The 20,245-nt window shown below is 42.0% G+C and overlaps 1 protein-coding gene and 1 non-coding gene across 3 annotated transcripts; both read right to left on the bottom strand.

Moving 5' to 3' along the window:
• Positions 1-11,233: 11,233 nt before the first annotated feature.
• LOC103188309 (interleukin-8-like) lies at positions 11,234-16,984 on the bottom strand. Of its 2 annotated transcripts, XM_007908260.2 has the most exons (5): positions 16,877-16,984; positions 13,832-13,970; positions 13,186-13,266; positions 12,681-12,758; positions 11,234-11,441 (listed from the first exon to the last, which is right to left on the bottom strand). In XM_007908260.2, exons 1-5 carry the CDS (start codon positions 16,953-16,955, stop codon positions 11,273-11,275), a joined length of 546 nt encoding a protein of 181 aa, XP_007906451.1. In that variant the 5' UTR covers positions 16,956-16,984; the 3' UTR covers positions 11,234-11,272. The 2 variants fall into 2 exon arrangements, with proteins under 2 accessions (XP_007906451.1, XP_007906452.1); XM_007908261.2 differs by lacking the exon at positions 12,681-12,758.
• trnaa-cgc lies at positions 11,878-11,949 on the bottom strand. Its single transcript has one exon. It is a non-coding gene; the product is annotated as a tRNA-Ala (tRNA).
• Positions 16,985-20,245: the final 3,261 nt, after the last annotated feature.

The raw sequence follows: 20,245 nt of genomic DNA, 5'->3' as shown, positions 1-20,245 counted from the left end.
GTGGTTTTAGCTGGCTAAACCCCAGCAGTACCCCAATGCATATTCTGTGTTTGCAAACCTTGGTTGTTGCCAACCTGCACCTAATATTCTCAAAATTAGGTAAGCATGAAGCATCCCTCCAGGAAGTGAGTGCGTATTTCATTCCAATGCACGGGGAGGTTTCGATGTGTAGGTGGGATGCATGTAACTCTCAGTCTGATTAGGATCCTATTATGTATAGTAATAGGTATCCCCACATGTAAGACATTCAACTGACCATAAAAATGTTTGAACATCTTAGTAGAGCATTGAAATTGTCGAAATGGCATACATTCAAGTCATGTGCGTACATGTTGTAGATAATTTTCATCAAAGCAAAATCTGTTGTAAGAGTATTATCACTCTTTTACATTACAAAGGCCAGCAAACATGAGATAACTCATATTGATTTACTGTCAGTGAATTGGCTTCTCATTGCATGCTCTAGTGACAGTTGAGATAGGAGTTGATTTAATGCAGAGAGATGATGTCTGCAACCGGACTACCGAGACTTAAAAGTTGTGAAACACAAGAGATTAAGTGTATTTCTTGTGTGTCTACTAAAATGCAATGTGCTATAAATCTGTTATGAGGATCATTGTCAGCCCTTTGGACACACACTAAACAAGAGGCCAGATTCTATTTGCTGCGGATAAAAACTCTGGCTAAGGGAACTATTGTTTTTTTTATCTTACATACATCTATAATGTCCCCACTGTTGTGTCTTTTCAAGGCAGAAGAGCTCCAGCTTGTGTAATCTTTGCTCATTCTATAATACTGTGGAACATCCTCATTGCTCTTATCTGCATTGCCTTAAGCGCCTACTGACGCCAACCATGCTTGCTAGACTATCAAACCCTTCCCTTCACAAGCTGCAGACTCTCCAGAACTCTGCAGCCCATTAACCCCACCTTCCCCATCTGTGCTGGCTCCCCATCTCCCAGCGGATCAAGTTTGAAATTCTCATCCTAAGCTTTAATCCCTCTATGGACTTGTTCCACCCTAACCTCTGTGACCTCCTCAAGCCGTGTACATCCCGTAACCTGCCCATCCCACTGTTGGTATTCAGCCTTTCAGCTTCTCTGCCCCAAATCCCTGGAACTCTATTCCAGAAACTCTGCTGCTCACCCCTTCCCTCGCCTCCTTCAAAGGTCACCGCCAGACCTTGCTGTTTGACTGCGTCTTCAGTCATCTTTCCCAACCTCAACCCTCAGTGTGTTGTTCACCCCCCCCACCCACTCCCACCCCAGCTCACAAACCCTGGTCTGTCCACGCCTTTGGACGTCCTCCCAATATGGAAGGCACTGTAAAAATGTCAATTTGGTGGTGGTGGTTAGCACCTTTATAATGCGATGACTAAAATTGTACACAGAATTGCAGGTGTGGATTAACTTAAGTACTATGCTTCAAATTGTATTTGAGCCCTCCATTAAGTTAAAGCTTGTTGAGTGAAATAACTTGGATGAAAAGAACAAAGGAACAAGAATTGAACAATGACAAAATGTGAATTTATTATTTTCTGCACAATGAAAAACATTCAACCATTTTACAGTGTAGATTTGAAATGATTTAATGAGAAATTTCTAATACCCAATCAAGCTTTTGATAGAACTTGATCCAGTAAATCCCTTAATACTGTATTGTTCTCATGTCACTATTTGCAATCATGACCTTTAATGGTCTAGCTTTTTGTTGAAGGGGAGGAGGTGTTTTTCTTATTAAGATTGATATCTGAACCAAATTGAAATCCAGCCTTATATATCAGCCTTATAAATTGCAGGTATAATTCTGAAAGAGGAAACTTTTTATATGGATTTTAATGTTTTCAGGACACATAAGCCCAAACAGCTCTTAAATTGTGGGATAAACCTGATGTCCTCTATCTGTAATTAGCAAAAGGAACAAGTGTTAAGGGCATCTTTAATTGACTATAATTCTCTAAATGTTTGTTGTACAAAGTGAAACAACTTGTGGTCATTTTTTNGTGTGTGGTGGAACAACTGGTAAAACTGATAAAATGTTTTTCTTCCAACAATTGGAATGTGGTGACTGCAGAATATTAGGGGATGAAAACTGATGTTGCATAACATGTCACTTTTGCTAACTATCATAAGGAATGCTTTATCAAACACTGCAGGTTCCTTCCTAGTGCTGATCTCAATCAGGCTCAGCTCAGCACTGTGCTATCCGAGTCACTGGTGATATCACATTGTCGTAAATTCCTGTCGTTATTAATGTCTAGTGAACAACCAGGCTGAGAATTTCATGTTTCTCACCTATATGTGAAAATTCCCGTATCTTGAATGGAATGCACAATCTCTCCCTGGTGAAATTCCCCTGCTTACCTAATTCTGGAGAGTATAAGCTGAAGGTTGGCAAAAGCTTGGATACCTCCAGATTGTGTGTTAAGTTATTGCTGGAATGTAACCAGCTAAAACCACATAGCTTGCCATTGAGAGCATTGTTTGGCAAGCTTTCCTGCTGCTTGTCCAGCTAGAGCCACCCTAGGGCTTTGGTTTGCAGGGTTAACAGGAGCTGAGTGGGATAACTCTCTGCCCCCAGTGACTGGTCTGCCCTTCCAAGGTCTAATGATGAGCCATGCTGGCTGTATTGTCATCAGCAGTGCTCTGGAATACCGAACCAGACTACTGAGACTGCTACAGATGTGTGAATCGGTTCCGACATTCCGTTGCCAAACATGTCACCCTGAATCGACTTCAGTTCCACGGAGACTCCGCTAACCTCCCACCCAGGAGGATAATTACTAGTTGGTCATTTGACATCCATCAAGTGTGGGTTTGAGTCTTCCCTAGGGGGTTGGCAGGTACAAAGAATGATGTGATTTTAATTTTACATAATATAATGCATTTTTTTATAGAAATCAAAAAATACCTTTGACGCTCGACGAAAACCTTTTGCACCCATCTTGCTTTAGCGTTCAAACGGGTTTTGTTTCTGTTCTGAATAGTTATCCTGAAAATAAAACTGCTTCACTTGCCAACTCGGTAGAATCGTTGTGAAAGCAGTGTGATCGTGCCTCTAACAATAAACTATAAATGCAAGGCTTACATAACTTCCAGGTCACGGCAGCGTGGGTCACGGGAAAGAGTTCAATATCGGTGATTTGCTGTGGACGGATGACATTTTACTGTGTCGTACCTCACTGTCACCCTAGTTTCGAGCCCTTATGTCTATGTTTCTCTTTACTAGAATAGAAATTGAAGTTCACATCACTGAAATGTAATTGTTAAACAGTGAGTATAGAGATGATTCCAAAGTTGAAGTTTCATTTTTACCAAGTATGAGTAACACAATCTCCAAATAAGTTATTTTGCTCATGACTGGGACAGACTGTGGGTCCCTCTGGTGTATTTTATGTTAGTGTCAATTTGTCATGGTTGGAAAGAAAAAAAATCTTGCCTCTATGTCAGAGGTTGTGGATTTAAGCAGTAAGCCGGGACTTTTAGTCTAACACTCTAGTGCAGTGCTGCAGAATCAACAACAACAACAACAAATTACATTTACCCAGCGCCTTTCACATCGGGAGAACGTCCCAAGGTGCTGGACAGTCAGGGTTTTGGACCCGAGCTGGGAGTTGGGATCAGGGAGGTTGGAGTGCAGGAAAGGTAGGGATAGGCGGATGACCAAATGCGCGGTCGAAGAGGAGGGTTTAAGACGTGCCTTGATGGAGGCAATGGAGGGAATATAATAATAATAATAATCCTTGCATTTGATATAGCGCTTTTCACATCTTCTCAACGTCTCAAAGTGCTTCACAGAATATGCTGTAAAGTGAATTGACCATATATTTGTGGGCAAAACGCGGCAGCCGATTGTGCACAGCAGCGTCCCACACACAGTCGTGGATTGAAAATGACCAATTTATTATTGTTTTGGAGGGATTATTATTAGGCTCTGTGTGGAGTAAGGAAGCTTGCCCAAGGTTTTGCCGTGCCTTGTGTGGTGCACATCCACAGGTATGAAGAGACATCAAGGGACGAGGCAAAGGAAATGTGGGATGGGTGCAGAGAGGCTGAAGGCCCGACCACCGATGGTGGTCATGGAGCAGGCCGGAGTCCACTGAGCGGAGGGAGTGGACAGGTCTATATGGGGTTAGCAGCTCACAAACCTAATAACTCCATATAGCACTGTATTGATGGAGGTCATCTTCAGATTAGACGTTGAAGATTGCGTGGCAATCCAAAAGGAGATGGAAGTCTCCAAGGGTTTTGGCAAACAATCTGCCTGGAGAGTTTTGATGATGTGATAAAGTGCTTTATCAAATGCAATGATTATTAATATTGTGATAAGAACAGAATTATTATTCAGTGCCCTCTGCTGGAGGTATTCAGGAGTGGGCATCAAGTGAGGACAGGATTGTGATCTGCTGCTCTGCAGACTCATACTCAAGTTAAAAAAAAGTTAAGGATAAAAGGAGAGTAGGGGAGAAAAGTGGCGGAGTAAATTAATGAGGAAATCACCCCCCAAAAGCATAAGGTGGTATAATTTAAATTTATAACATTATTTTGAGATTGGAAGAAATTTTTCTTCACACATCAATGATATAAGAAACAGACTCCTACTCCACCACGCTTTACAGGAAATTATATGAAGTGCTTTGAGACATCCTTCTGTTGCAAAAGGCTGTATATCAAAGGCAGGGACTATTCTTATTAAATTGTATTATTTCAGAATTGAGATCAGGGCTTACACAGGACAGCGAGTAAACAAGATCCAGTGTGAATTAAACTGGAGATGGAATAAGTGAATAAAGTGGAGTTGTTGGGTCCGGGGAAGGTTGATAAGCCAAGTTTTTCTCCAATCAAACTTGTATGTGCTCATGTGTAAGATGGTTCACTCTTCTCCTCAATGCTACAGTTCCTGTATTTTGTTTCCTAAAGTGAAGGAAACTGTGGTTGCTTAAGATGTGGTTAACAAATTGACAATGTGAGACACTGGGGCAAGTGCAGAACGTTATTAATATTGTGGCTTTGTTTGTCTCAGTTGGTGTCAGGGTCAAGACTCATAAGATGGGAGGTTCAAGTCTTGTATTGGCATTTGAGCTCATAATCTAAATTGACACTCCTCTGAGCAGAAACTCTCCATGGCCAGAGATCTTTTGTCTTTGACTTATGTACGAAACAGTAAAACCAAGGTTCTGTTTTCAGGGAGATATTGCATGATAACTTGAACTGTTCAAAAATAGGAGAGTTTCTCCCTTGAGATTCATTGGTTATTCACTTCATGACCGTTCTAGAGATCTGACTGGTGCAAAAACTGTTCTACGAACAAAAACGCATTAGACAGAAATTGTTGTGATAATAATAATCCTAATAATGTTAACATTTAGTATAGAATCTTTCATGTCAGGAGGAAGTCCCAAAGTGCTTCACAGGATATTTTTTGGGGGTGGGGGCAAATTTAAAGGGACACTGCTCTCATGAGAAGATAGAACTTTTCCCTCATTTGTTTGAAGAATGTTCTGAATGTGGTTTTGACACACAAATGCATCGTGGAGATACAGAGGAGCTAAAGCCAGTCTCACACTGTATAAACAGCGTCAGTGCAGCAGCTAATAAGTGAGGCTTTCCTTTACCTCTTTGGAGCTGGAGAGTGCTGTGCATTTCACTCTCACAGCGCTCAGAAAGGTGTTCAGCGCAAGGGGTGAGGTGAGGGCAGGTCTGATCTATTTATTGCTGATCGCTAGCTAAAAACTAAACTTAGCAACCCAGCTGGTGTGCTTCCTCACATCTGCTATCTGAAGGGTCTTGGCAAATTGGCTGCCATGTTCGTTTGCACACAAAAGCAGCCTCTGCCCCCAGCAGTAGTTTTTGGAGTCCTACTGCATTGTGGTTATCTCACTTGATAATAATTCCTTAAAAGAAAATTGGTCACTCAATCCACGACTTTTTATGGGACGCTGCTGTGTACAATGAGCTGCCTCATTTCACCTACAAAATACAGTCAATCCACTTTACAATTTATTCTGTGAAGCACTTTGAGACTTCTCAATGATGTGATAAGGTGCTGTATCAAATGTTAGGATTATTACAATACACCTTAATGTGTAGTGACTGTTTTGTGAGTGAACGTGACTGCCAATTTGCATACAGCAATATCCCAAACTGGCATGAAGTGAGTGACCAATGTTATTTGGGGGAAAGTTGGCCAGGACAGTGGGAGAAACTCCCTTCTCTTTTCAACCAGTGGCTTGGGAGACATGTTCCTCTTCTCAAGCATTATAAAAATACAAGTTCCTTCTTTCCTTTGCTTGCCTTCAAAATACACAGTGACTACACTATACAATAAATCCTTTGAAATGCTTTGAGACGTCCTCCAGATATGAAAGGAACTATATCAACCTCAAGGATTATTATGAAAGCATGAACATAATATTTAATCTCTTTCACTTCTACTGGCACACAGCTGTTTGTGGTTAACATTAACACAATTGGATCTACCACAGTCAACCACATTTTTCTTGGTTTAAGATGACCAGTCCTAGCCCTTTCACTCCTGAACATTGCAAAGACTTTTTTGGAGATTGAGAGGAATAGTGAAGGATAATTTGTCATGTTTTGGTACACTGGCAACCTATGTGCTAAAGTAGGAACTGCCCAATTGTGTGTTCTTATTTAACTAAGATAACCCATGCATTGCTGGGACAGGTTATCTGGTTAGCGAGACCCAGCAACAACAACATGGATTTATATAGCGTCCTTTACCCAGAATCTCAGATAACTGCAAAGTGATGTAGGTGGATGCCAAGCCAAGGAGGAGAAGTGACCATAAGCATGGTTGAACAGATAAATCTTAAACTGGGATTTAAACAGCAACAAATTACATTTCTATAGCATCTTTCAAGTCTGGAAGACTTCCCAAAGCGCTGGGCAGTCAGGCATCCGCACTCGAGCTGGTGGTTGGGATCAGGAGGAGTGGAGGGTTAGGAGGGAGACTGAAGGCACGGTCGAAGGACGGTCTTGAGATGGGTCTTGATGAGGGCAAGGGAGGGGGCGAGGCGGAGGGACTGTGGGATGGAGTTCCAGAGGGTGGGGGCAGAGAGGCCAAAGGACAATCCAGAGAGGTTGAAGTGGATTAAGGCAGGGAGTTCCAGAGGTTGGTAGTGGCTGATGGCATGGTCGCTGATGGTGGCGCGGACATGCAGTCGGCTTGTACCGGCTGAGAAAAGGGGACAGACAGAAGAGTCGAGTACGGGCAGGTCAGAGGGTTTATCAGTTGATGGATTAAACACCAGTTACATCAAGAATTGTAATATAGAATTTCCCAATATGTACTTGTCCTGATCATACAAAGGTTTTCTAGGGAGTGACAGAATAAGCCATTTTAATGCATTTACTTGTGAGTTTAAAGCTTAGAAATGGACGTCTGTCTCTTTCTGTCATGGAAATAAAAATGAATAATCTTTGCATTTGATTTTGCTTTTTGACATTGGGAGGACGTCTAAAAAGGACTTCATGAGATATACTTTAAAGTGTAGTGACTGTGAATTTTGTAGGAGAACCCAGCAGCCAATTTGCACATAGCAACGTCCCACAAAAAGCCATGGAGTCTTACCTCACAAACTGCTAGCAGTACATCTGCACAAATGGCTTCTCCTCCCGCTTTCACCTGGTTACCTGCGGGGTATCCCAAGGATCCATCCTTGGCCCCCTTCTCTTTCTGATCTACATGCTCCCTTGGGGATGTCATCCGCAGACATGGGGTCCATTTCCACATGTACACGGACGACACCCAACTCTAATTTTCCACCTCTCTTTGTGACCCCAATCCCCTGATGTTCCGTCAGCTGCCTGTCAGACCTCAGAGGCTGGATGAGCGCAAATTTCCTTCAGCTGAACGTTGACAAGACGGAAGCCATACTCTTTGACTCTTGTCAACGTCTAAAAGCACAGGGTTCTCACTTCCTCCACCTACCTGACCTCCCTCTAAAACTCTCCGAACCCATACGCAACCTAGGCGTCAAGTTCAACCCCCAATTATCCTTCCTCCCCCAACATCCAGTCCCTCACCAACACTGCTTTCTTCCACCTCTGACACATTGCCAGTCTCCGCCAATACCTCACTCCAAAAGCCGCTGAAACATTCCAAAAGCCCTGAAACCCTGGTCCATGCCTTTGTCACCTCTCGGCTGGACTATTCAAATGCCCTCCTTGCCTGTCTCCCCTCCACTACCATTCATAAAATCCAGGTCATACAAAACTCTGCCGCCTGCATTCTTACCCGCACCAAACTCTGCTCCCCGATCACCCCAGTCCTTGTCAGTCTGCACTGGCTGCCTATCCCAGAGAGGTTCGACTACAAGATCTTCACCCTTGTACTCAAATCCCTCCACTCCTCTGCACCTCCCGACCTCTCTGACCTCCTTTCCCTCTAAACAGTACCCGTTGCCTTTGTTCCTCTGGGTCTGGCCTCCTCCTCGTCCCCCGCTCCACCCTCGGCGGCTGTGCCTTCAGCCACTGGGAGAAACTCTCTTCCCTTTTTGAATGGTACCAGACTGTTTTTGGTTGGACATTTCATGCTCATGTTAAAATGTTTCTGAAATGTTTATTACAAAATAACTGAATAATCTTGGCTTACAACAACAACTTGCATTTATATAATGCTCTCCATACTGGGCGGGGTCCCAGAGCGCTTAACAATGGTGGAGCCCGATGCCGAGCAAAGGGGTGGGGGAAGGTGACCATAGGCCTGGTCAAAGACCGGGGAAAGAGGGGGCAAGTCTAAGGGATTGAAGGAGGTTGTTCCATAGCTTTTGGGCGTAGCGGCTGAAGGCATGGCCGCCGATGGTGGATCGGAGGTTTCGAGGGACAGTTAGGAGAGTTGAGCCAGTAGAGCAGAGGCAGCTGGATGCTTAACAGTAAAGTTGGTGATATTTGGTTAAAGTTTGCCTCCCGTCCCCTAAAGGATCAAGTTTAAGACCCTCATCCTCACCTTTAAAACCCTCCATGGTCTTGCTCTTCCCTACCTCTGTGACCTACTAAATTCTTAACAACCTATCTGCTCCCTTATTGGCGAGCAATAACCTGCCCCATGTGCCGTAACCTGCCTGCTCCACCCTTTCTGCCCACCATCTGGAATATCCAGGAGCCCCTCCGCCTCACCCCTTAGCTTTAGACAGCCCATACTAGTTGTCTCAAGACTTTCATCTTTGACCATGACTGTTTGTGGGACGCTGCTGTGCACAATTGGCTGCCACATTTCGCCCACAAATACACAGTCAATTCACTTTACAGTATATTCTGTGAAGCGCTTTGAGACGTCGAGAAGATGTGAAAAGCGCTATATTAAATGCAAGGATTATTATTATTATTATGACTTTGATCCCATCCCCATCGCCCTCCATCCCTCTTGATTCCTCAAGCTTGGGTGCAAACCCTTGAGTGTCCAGGACTTTAGGATGACCTCCCAACGTGAAAGCGCTATATAAATGTAATTTGTTGTTGTTGTGATGCAATAGCATACTAATTGTTTTTGATCACCCACGCGTCTGATGCCCACAAAAACCTTTGTGCCTCTAGTTCTAGTCAGAGAGGCAGAGTATTTACCTTTCAGGCCTGGAATGCACATTATCAGCGAGACAAAGTCTGTTCGCAAACAAATACAATATAATTTATATTTATACTGTGTAACACCTTTCAGGTCGGGTGGATGTCTCAAAGCACTTGATGTTGCAGGCTGTGCACAAATGATTGCACAATATACTTTGCAGCCGTTAGTTGCTTAAGTCAGTGAGAGTTACCACATACTAACAGGGTGAAACGTTGGGCAAGTTTCCTTGCTCCATATGCCTCTGTTCATCTAAATAAGTAGGAACCCAGTTGTTAGTCGATTTGTAATCGCTTTTCCGGACATAATAATCCCTTAAAATAATTTTTAAAAAAAGTAATAAATTGGTCACTCAATCTACGACTGTTTGTGAGATACTGTTGTGCATAATTGTTTGCCATGTTTCGCTCACAAACTGTACAATCACTTCACTTTACAGTATATTTTGTGAAGCACTTTGAGATGCCTCAATGATATGATAAGATGCTATATCAAATGCCAGGATTATTATTATATTATTATTATAAATAACATAGTAGCAGTACATGTTTGGATGATAAAGAAGATCACAACATGTTTTCCCCTTTATAACCTTACTGACTTGTGGGATTTATGAAATAGTGGAACAAAAGCAATCAAACAGACCGAGAACACTATTATTCTAAAACTGTGTTGGAGCAAAATAATTGTGGTGAAAGAAATGTAGGGTTAAGAATTCAAAAGGGACAAATCAGCAACAAACTGTATTTTTATCACGCCATTCGCTTCAGGAGGATGTCCCAAGTTGATGGAGAGTCAAGGCTTTGCATTCAGGCTGGGGATTGGATTTGGTGGGGTCCAAATAATGAAGATGATGAAGATGACCAAAAGCGTGGACAAAGGGGAGGGTCTTGAGATGAACCTTGAAGGAGGTAAGGGAAGGGTGAGGCGAAATGGATTTTCAGTCGGTGGGGGTATAAAGGCTGAAGCCCCTACCGCTGATGATGGGGCAGGCCGGGCTGGGGATGTGAAGCAAGCCAGTGCTTGCCGAGCAGAGGTAGCAGGCAGATTGATAGGATTTTAGAAGGTCCCAGGGATAGAGTGTGGCTAGACTGTGGAGGGATTTAAAAGTGAGGATGAGAATTTTGAACTCAATCCTCTGGGGGATTGAGAGCCAGTGGAGCTGGGCAAAGATGGGGGTGATTGGGTCACGGAGCCTGGTGCGGGAGAGGACACAAACCGCTGGATGGTTTGCAGCTTGTGGAGGGAAGAGTCGGGAAGCCCAGCAAGCAGAGAGGTTGGCGTGGTCTAGCCTGGATGAGGTGAAAGCATGCCAGAATCCCAGAATCCCTCTGCCTTGTCCCATTCCTTGCCTTCATCAAGGTCCAGCTCAAGACCGGCCACACTCCTACCCCCACTCTCCCTACCCTCCAATTCTCTTGATTCTAACCCCAGCTCGGGTGCAAACCCTTGACTATCCAGCACCTTAGGACGTCCTTCCGATGTGAACGGCGCTACATAAATGTAATTTGTTGTATGCGTGAAGATGAGGGAAGATTTCTGTTACCTGGAAATAAAATATACTACATGCAGTTTTTTAACTATTGATAAAGATTTTAATATCAAGATGGCGATTCTGCCATCGTTTGGAACCTACAATGGTTGCACATCACATTGTCAACGTGAGTGGGAATAGCATTCAGTGGCGTTACTCATTGAATAGTCTGCCACCATATTTTCTAGGATGACGCAAATAATGAGGCTTTATTAGATCTTCATCCATCAGTAAGATCTCCATGTATTCCTTGACCATTTCCGTCATACTTCTTTCGACTGATGGACGTGCTGGACGCCGCCCACCAGGAGAACTTTGTGATCTGATTTTTAGAAAAAAAATAAAACATATTAAGATAGGTTTATAGGCACACTCCCACTTAGGCCTAAAAATGCTGTTAAAGTTCTGTTTGCAGTAATGCAGTGAATATTTTTTCAAGCTCTGAACAATTTTACAAACAAAATTAGACTGGTATTTAGGATGAAAATACATTAATATAATAATAACAATCCTTGCATTTGATATAATAATAATAATCCTTGAATTTGATATAGCGCTTTTCACATCTTCTAGACATCTCAAAGCCCTTCATGGAATATACTGTAAAGTGACAGTATATTTGTGGGCGAAATGTGGCAGCCAATTGCGCACAGCAGTGTCCTACAAACAATCGTGGTTTGAGTGACCAAATTATTATTGCTTTTTTTTCTTGAGGGATTATTATCAGGCGTGTGGAGTAAGGAAACTTGCCCAAGATTTTGTCCTGCTGGGAATCGAACCCAGGTCTCTTGCTTGCGAGGCAAGCGCTCTAACCACTGAGCTACAGGACTCCACATATAGCGCTTTATCACGTTTATGAGATATCTCTCAGAATAAAGTGAATTGCATGTGTATTTTGTGGGTGCAACGTGATAGCCAATTGTGCTCAGCAGGATCCCACAAACAGTCGTGGATTGGGTGAGGCGTGTTGAGTAAGGAAACTTGTGTAATGTTTTGTCCTGCCCAGGAATCAAACCAGGTCCTCTCGCTTGCGAGGTGAGTGCTCTAACCATTATGCTACAGGACTTCATATAATCTCCAAACCCCTTTCCTGCTTTCTGTATCCTTTGTGTAATAAAATCTCTCTGGCCTGACAGCCTTCACTTTGATGGGAACTGCACACAGATGTTGGCAGGGGATGGGGGAATGTGTGATACTGAATGCTGAGCAAATATCAAAGTGTCCCCTTAGAGGACTAGCCGTGAACATAATAATGTATTAAATCCTGGGCGTGCTTGAGGATTCTGTTCTCCAGGATTCCATTGACATCCTGCGTTCTCACTGGATATCTACAAAATCCAGTTAATCCAAAACTCTGCAGCCCATATATTCACTAGCACTAAACTCTGTACCCCAGCACATCAGTGCAATCCAGGCTCCACTGGTTCCTTATCACTGAATGGAATGATTTCAAAATCCTCATATTCATCTTCAAAGTCCTTCATGCCCGACATAATTTTTAAATACGCAAAGAGGTTTTATGCCAAATCGGTGCCCTCGCGAATCAGTGTCCACCTTTTACCTGAAACTCCCATGCCTTTTCGAGGACCCAAACCGCCACCGCTTAGGAGCCTTCAACTTCTTGGACGCTGAATCCTGCCTTCAAAATTGTGCACAGAATTTCTTTTCAAAAAAGCCTGCACTTTTGCAATATTTTGCTACCAGAATTGCAACCTCGAAGGGGTGACAAAATGAGACATTCGATGTGATAGTAATGATATTATCATAATAATGATATTATTACATTGTTGGAAATTCTTATTCTTGTCAATGTCTTAGCTGATAACTGACTCTTCAACTTTATCAATATGGTTGGACCTGAAACTGCCCCAATGACTATTGAGCCAGTTGGGGTGGCCTATAAGTCTGTCCCGGATGTTGACAATTCAATGGCAAACACAGGCCTAACTCAACTTGATGGTAAATATCACGTCAAATGTTACATTTTCACACTTTTTATAATTGTAGTTGATGGATTTTAATTTTGCAAAAGATCTTTTTGTTATATTGAAGAAGTGAAGCAATACCTTTGTATTATATTGATAACCATCTGCACCCATTTTTCATTTGGATCCAAACAGATTTTGTTTCCTTTGATGAGTGTAATGCTGAAAAACAAGGAAAATGCTTCACTTTCCAACTTAATAATAATAATAATAATTTTATTTCCTATGCCAAGTTTCCCATACCGATTGATTTAGTAGCTATCCACTTGCTGGCGGCTGAAGTCAACATTCAATGTTGTGCACAGAAATTTGCTACACTATATTGGCCCGTGGTAATAATTCAACAAATCAATACATTGAAACAGCTTAAAATGCATCACAGGATGTGCTACAGAGTGTAGTGACTGCTTATTCTGTAGGAAAACGTGGCAGCCAATTGCACACATCAATATCCCACAAAAAGCCATGGAATGAATGACCAATTTTGTCTAGGAGATAATTGGTCAAGGCACTGAGAGAAGCTTCCTTCTCTTTATGAATAGTGCCATGAGATCTTTAACATCCACTTGAACAGGCAGATGGGACCTCGGGTTAATGTTTAACCTGAAGGGTACAATGATCCCACCTGATAGAATTTTTGTGTAAACTGTATCATTGTAACTGTTTCTAATAATAAACTGCTTCTAATAATAAACCATAAATGTGAGACTTCATGAACAGCACTTACATGATTTCATCAACACTGCAGTGTGGGCCATTGGTAATTAAGTCAACATTTGTGATGTGCTTTGGATGGATGAATGTTGACTGAGTTTTGATACATCGGCAACGTAGGTACGTTTTCATTTTTCCTTCGGAATATGAAGCTACAAATTACAGTGGATAAAGGGATTATTCCAATTTTAGAGGCAAGTAGCACAATCTCAAAATAATTTATTTTGTTCACGAGTAGAGCAGACTGAGTTCAGCAGTTGTTGTGGACTATCGGGAAGTAAAATGGGACCAGTAAGTACTAATGCTAAGAGTAGCAGAACATTTAGCAAAATGCGACCATAACATCATTAGGTTTGATATGAGGATTAGTAATAATAATAATCCTGCATTTGACACATCGCCTTATCATGTCTTCAAGATGTCTCAAAGCGCTTCACTGAATATACTGTAAGTGCATTGACTGTATATTTTGTGGGTAAAATGAGGCAGCCAATTATGCACCGCAGTGCCCCACACTAACAGTCGTAGATTGAGTGACCAAATTATTATTTTTGATTTTTTTTTGAAGTGATTATTACCCCTGGAAAATGCATCCACCAATCAAATAACAACCGGGTTCCCATTTACTGCTAGATAAACAGAGGCGCATGGAGTAAGGAAACTTGCCTAACGTTTTGCCCTGCCTGGGAATCAAACCCAGGTCCTCTGGCTTATGAGGCGAGCGTTATAACCGATATGCTACAATACTAGGATTGAATTTTGGTAGAAAAAAATGAGAGGAGGGAGTAATATATTGAAAGGCAGTACAGTATCTTCCAAGAAGTGAGGAGTAAAGGAATTTGGGAGTGCAAATGCATAGGTCATTGAAAGTGACTATGCAAATGACAATGAGTGTAAAGACAGCCTGCTGGTAGAATACACAGGGGCATAGAGTACAAAAGTAAAGCAACAATACTACGTTTGTATAAATCATTGGTTCGGTCACAACTATGTACTGCAACCAGGTTTGAGCAAGTCATTTCAGGAAAGATGTTAATACAATACAAAATTACATTTGTATAGAGCCTTTCATGTCAGGAGAAGGTCCCAAGGCGCTGGGGCTAACGCTCTTAGGGGGAGTTCCTAGTATACAGGCGTATGAATGAGATTAGCTTGAAGTGGTACAGGGATAATGTAGAGTGGTGGGATTGAGATGATTTTACTCTTAGAGCTGATGCAGACTCAATGGGCTGAATGGCCCTTCTGCGCTGTAGATTTCTAGGTTCCTATTAACAGGGTTTTAACAGTTTTGATAATTAACCAGGAAGAAGCTACTTCCACTAGTTGGCTCACCTGTTTCACTGTCTCGCTATTCTAAAAGGGAATTATCTCCCTATCCCCCAGTGGACTGAGTTCAAGATTTTCATTGTGATCTTCAAATCCCTCTGTTGTCTTGTCCCACTGACTTCCATGACTTCTTTCAAACTGCCACTCCTTTTGCTCAGCGAACAATGACTTGCTCCATGACTCCTTCCCTATCTACCGCACCATAAGCGCGTAGGCTTTCAGCCATCTGCCCCCGTTCTCTGGAGCTCCCTCCCCACTCTTTCAAGGCTGGTCTCAAGATTTACCTCCTTGACCGTGCTTTTGGTCATCTTTCTGCTCTCCATCCCCCTACAGTTCCACCCCTAGCTCAGGTGTCCAGCCAGCTTTGTAAGCACTTTGGGATATCCTCCCAATATGAAATATACTATATTAGCTGTACCTGTTGCAGCTTTGCTTGCAACCAAAGGATGCAACATGGAATGTAGATTGACACACAGACAGACACACAGACAGACATACTTGCTTATCCTTGAAAGGTTTAATTTTTGCTTAAGCATCTTTATAATGATAAATATAACTGTATAATTTATAATGAGACTTCCTCCCAACATGAAAGGTGTTTTAAAAATGTAATTTTGTTGTTGTTGCTGTGGCCTAGCTTTATCTGTGTTCTTTATTTTGTTCCCATCGCTACTTGGCTACTCTGTGATGCACGATGCCACACTGCCTAGGGCAACTGGCATGGCCACCAGGTGTGACTGCAGCAAAAAAATGCAAAACTGAAATACAATTTAGGTTATAACTCATGAACAATAGGAGATACTTGAAAACAAATATGCCCATGTCGCTCCCATTACAAGACCTTTCCGATGAGGTATAAGTCATGTCTATACGTCAATCATTTATGAGATCCTTCTTGAAGCGCACACAGACAGACAGATTGACGTTTTATTGGTATAGATTGTAAATTGTAATGGGAGTTGGAACTCATATAGTCATTGGTGCTAGTACTCCAATGTGGTGCTGAAGATGCACTGCATTGTTGGAGGTACTAACCTTTGGATGAGACCTACCTGCCTGTTCAGATGGACATTCAAGATTTTAAGGTACTATTCGAACTGTAAAGGGAATTTCTAGGGTATAAAGTTCAAATATCCATATTTATATGCAAAGTTTGCTGAGTTTTTACTCATTCAAACTTTTACAGTCATTGACCCAGTGGACAGATTTTAAATATTTACTTTACAAAATTAGCAGATGGTTTACTTTGAGAAGAATATTAATTGACAATCCCGATAAATAATATCAAATGTAAAGGTATTAATACATGAAAGAATACTGCCATTAATTAGAAGTCACTCACTCGCTCAAACATAAAAGTTTAACACTGTCTGTATTAACATTTCTCGCACTTTAATTTTTAAATATAGTCAAGTAACTACTTCCATTCAGCAACCACCCCCTGTTAACAGTCACCCTGGAACACCCTGGACAGCCTGGTTCACACACCAACAAACCCTTACTTGGTGGCCCACTTTGGCCCAGGTTGTTTGAGACAGGTTTGACTGTATAGAAAATAAACAATTTATTTGTATGAAGTAATCAAATTTAGTTTATCAAATAATGAAGAGAGGGAATGACAAATACAGGTAAACCTTTCACATGCAAAGAACAGAAAGTGGTAAAGTACAGGAATGTATTCCACACAAGGCAGAGAATGAGAAAATTGCCGAGATATTAAAATATTACATACAAAGAGATGTTCTCCTGGCTTTACAGAAAGGTGCACAAAATCCAAGCAGCATGAGGACCACAAGAATTCTGCACCTCATTCTTGTTCTTGGCTTGACTTCCAGCTCTTTGCTGCTGCGATTGCCTGCAGGTCACCCTTTTATGACCAACTCTGATAAGCATGAAGATTACGAAACAAAGATTGCTTTGTGCTGTTGGAGCCAGAGGTTTCCCAATAAATCTGAGAAACGAATGCAATGCCTGTGGTTGAAGTATTACCTCAGAACGGAACAGGAGAAAACAATGGTGACATAACAAGTGTTCTGTGTCCAGGGCCAGATTGACATTTTGTGCTTATATTTATAAGCAATGGTGCCCAGTGGCGAATTGGCTCTCTGAAATCGTAAAATAGGGGGTCAATTTTTGTGTGTATGTGTGGGGGGCGTAACAGTCAATCACAGGGGGGATCGGCAGACAATCTCGGAGGCCTTAGGAAATTTCCTGATTTTCCATATAGCCAGAATCACGTCCTCCAAGGTGAGGACCTGGTGCCTCAGCACCATTGGCGCCCTTGTTAATCCACCATTGGCCATGCGTCCTATTGACAGAGCTCACCTAAATCATCCAATCCTACATTGATGATCTGTCACATAATATCTTTCCATTCATGACATCCACCCAGCCTTATAAAGCTGCAAACGATCATGCGCTCCTCGCCAGTATCTGTCACAGAAAAGCCATATGTCGGATGAGTAGCAGATCCTCCTAACTCCTTACCTATGAAGCTACCAACCCCTCTTCCCAAAGAGCAGTAGGAAGACAGTGAAATAGCACAAGTGCAGTGTTATGATGTTATGTTATGATGTTGTGTTATGATGTTATGGGAATATCATCATTTACCCTTGCCACCTCTCCAGGCCAAGGACACAATGAAGACATTTGGGTCCAGGTGGCCACGGTTGAGACTGTTTTTCTCTTCTTCCTCCTCTTCTTTCTCGAGCACTCGTCTCTCAAGCGAGGGAACTGGTTTCCTTATTTCACACACCTCAGTTTACCTAGCAGTAAATATGCAGTAAGTAGGAACTGGTTGTTAATCGATTCGTTAACTTTTACGGATTACTTTCCGGGGGCACTAATCCCTCCAAAAATGTTATAAAAAAATCACAGACTCTACCCTGTGCAACAAATTTTGTTTGGGACATCCTCCTGACCTGAAAGGCACTATATTAAATGAAATGATAATTTTTTTCTTTAATTGTTTTTTCATTACACATTATGAACTTAAGCGTGGGCGAGAAAACTAAAAATAGTTAATTATGAAAGCTTGAGCATAATATTTAATCTCACTTTTACAGCCACACAGCTCTCTGTGGTTCACCATATCATGGTTGGATCCACCACAGTGGATCAATTGATTTGCTTGGCATTACGCCGATCGGTCCAAGCCTATTTGCTCCTGATTATTGTGATGAAAAGAGAAGGGAGTTTCTCCCAGTGTCCTGGCCAACATTCCCTTATATAAAAATGTGTCACTCTCTCCATGGCTGTTTGTGGGACGCTGCTGTGCGCAATTGGCTTCTGCGATTCATTCACAAAATACACAATCAATCCACTTTACAGGATATTCTGTGAAACGCTTTGAGACATCTCGATGACGTGATGAGGCGCTGTATCAGTTACGATGCGAGGATTATTATTAATAACTTTTGGGATGGGGCGATATGGTGCAAATTGTACATAGTTAGGTTTCAGTAGACTGATAGTGTCTGTCCTGAAGCTGGTGTTGTGTGTTTTCACAAATAAGTTAGCCTGCAATGTATGACAATGATCACAGTTCATTTAGGGCAGTTTCTTAGGGGCCAAGTCCAATTGTGGAAGTGAAAACCAGCTGGCAAGAGTTATTTTTGCAGTTAATTAACATCAAAGCTGGACATTGAAATTGTTGTTGTGCCTTTGAACAAACCTAGCATCTGTTTTTTTCTGGCATATTGCTCTGATAGTATAATAACTAATTTTGGTGGCCCATTCATCATGACTCAATCTTTAGGCTGACGTATTCTGGTCCTACCACTTGAAGATTAGTTATGTCAAGAATTGGGGCTGGAATTTCCCAAGAGCCAATTGGAGTCCTGATTATGCAAATATTTGCATAATTCCTTAGAAATGACAGAGCAATATGCTTTGATGGCTTTTACTTGTGTGTTTAAAATATGGAAATTTCTGGTAATGAAATCAACATTGTTGAAGGCTTATGGATCTCATCCAACCTTGCTAGTTTGAAAGACCTACAGGAATCGTAATCAAAGTTATTTTGACCAAATGTGTAACATATTATTGCCATGGATATGTATGAGTGTCCTGGGACACCTTAGAACAACAACAACAAATTACATTTATAGAGCGCCATTCACATCGGGAGGACGTCCGAAGGTGCTGGACAGTCAGGGGTCAGGACCCGAGCATGGGGGAGGGGTGGGGTAGGGGTGAGGGAAGGCAGAGAGGTGGGAGGGCGACCAAAGGCACGATCGAAGATAAGGGTCTTGAAATCTACTCATTTGCTGTTCATGTGGCAATTTAACTAACTGTCACCACAACAAATTAGTGTTGTATCCTCTGCTGTGCCTAGGACTGGGATCCCCAGTGATGTCACTTAAACCAAATGAAGGTTTCCTGCGGAAGATTGTCTGCTAGATTACAGTCAAAGACTCACATTCACGGTGGATTTGTGGATTTCCATAGTGGACGTAGGGAATGGATACAGCACCATAATCTCATGTGGTTATTGCCTATTCCTGGAGAAAAGAGGTGAGAGTTGAGAGTGACACCTCCAAAGTTCACATTCAAGATATTGAGCTAAATGTTACCTGAGTATGTTTTATCAAGACCTTCCTCTTCGACCGTGCCTTTGGTCACCTTCCCACCAACACCCTTTTGACTCCAGCCCACAAGTCAGATACAAACCCTTGACTGTCCAGCACCTTGGGACATCCTCCGTGCATTATGTAAATGCAATTTGTTGTTGTTGTATGAGCTATGTTTTCCCAAATTGACAAAAAAAAGGCATTTAAATGTCTTCCTGGCTGGAAAATTTCTGAAGGGAGAAGGTATCCTTCTACTTCTTTCAGCCGCATATCTTACCTCACTAATGGCATGTGAAGCATGATCAGAGCAGAATGTCTGATATATTGAGAAAGTGTTGTGGTTAGGAGGCATATGGTATATGAAGGCTAACAGTTGTGAAAGGTTATATTCCTTTTATAGTTTACAAAATTTTAAATATGAAACTGCAGGAAATCTGATGATTGCACAATATTTTTTGCTGCCATTAGGTGCCTCATACCAATAGCAGCAGTCGGAGTAGGGAATGATCCTTACATTTGATCCTTACATT

Source organism: Callorhinchus milii, unplaced genomic scaffold (genome assembly GCF_018977255.1).
Source record: "Callorhinchus milii isolate IMCB2004 unplaced genomic scaffold, IMCB_Cmil_1.0 Scaffold1, whole genome shotgun sequence".
Classification (NCBI taxonomy): Eukaryota; Metazoa; Chordata; class Chondrichthyes; order Chimaeriformes; family Callorhinchidae; genus Callorhinchus; species Callorhinchus milii.
This window is presented reverse-complemented; position numbering and strand designations above follow the sequence as displayed.

Bases quoted from the DNA above. Each gene is read 5' to 3' on its own strand.
- LOC103188309 (XM_007908260.2), bottom strand. From the start codon at position 16,955: ATGAGGTGCAGAATTCTTGTGGTCCTCATGCTGCTTGGATTTTGTGCA. The intron at 12,759-13,185 runs GTATTGCTTCAC...ACAATTTTGAAG, and splicing joins GTTATCAATATAATACAAAG to GCAGGATTCAGCGTCCAAGA. The intron at 11,442-12,680 runs GTAAAAGGTGGA...TCTAAAAATCAG, and splicing joins AAAAGGCATGGGAGTTTCAG to ATCACAAAGTTCTCCTGGTG.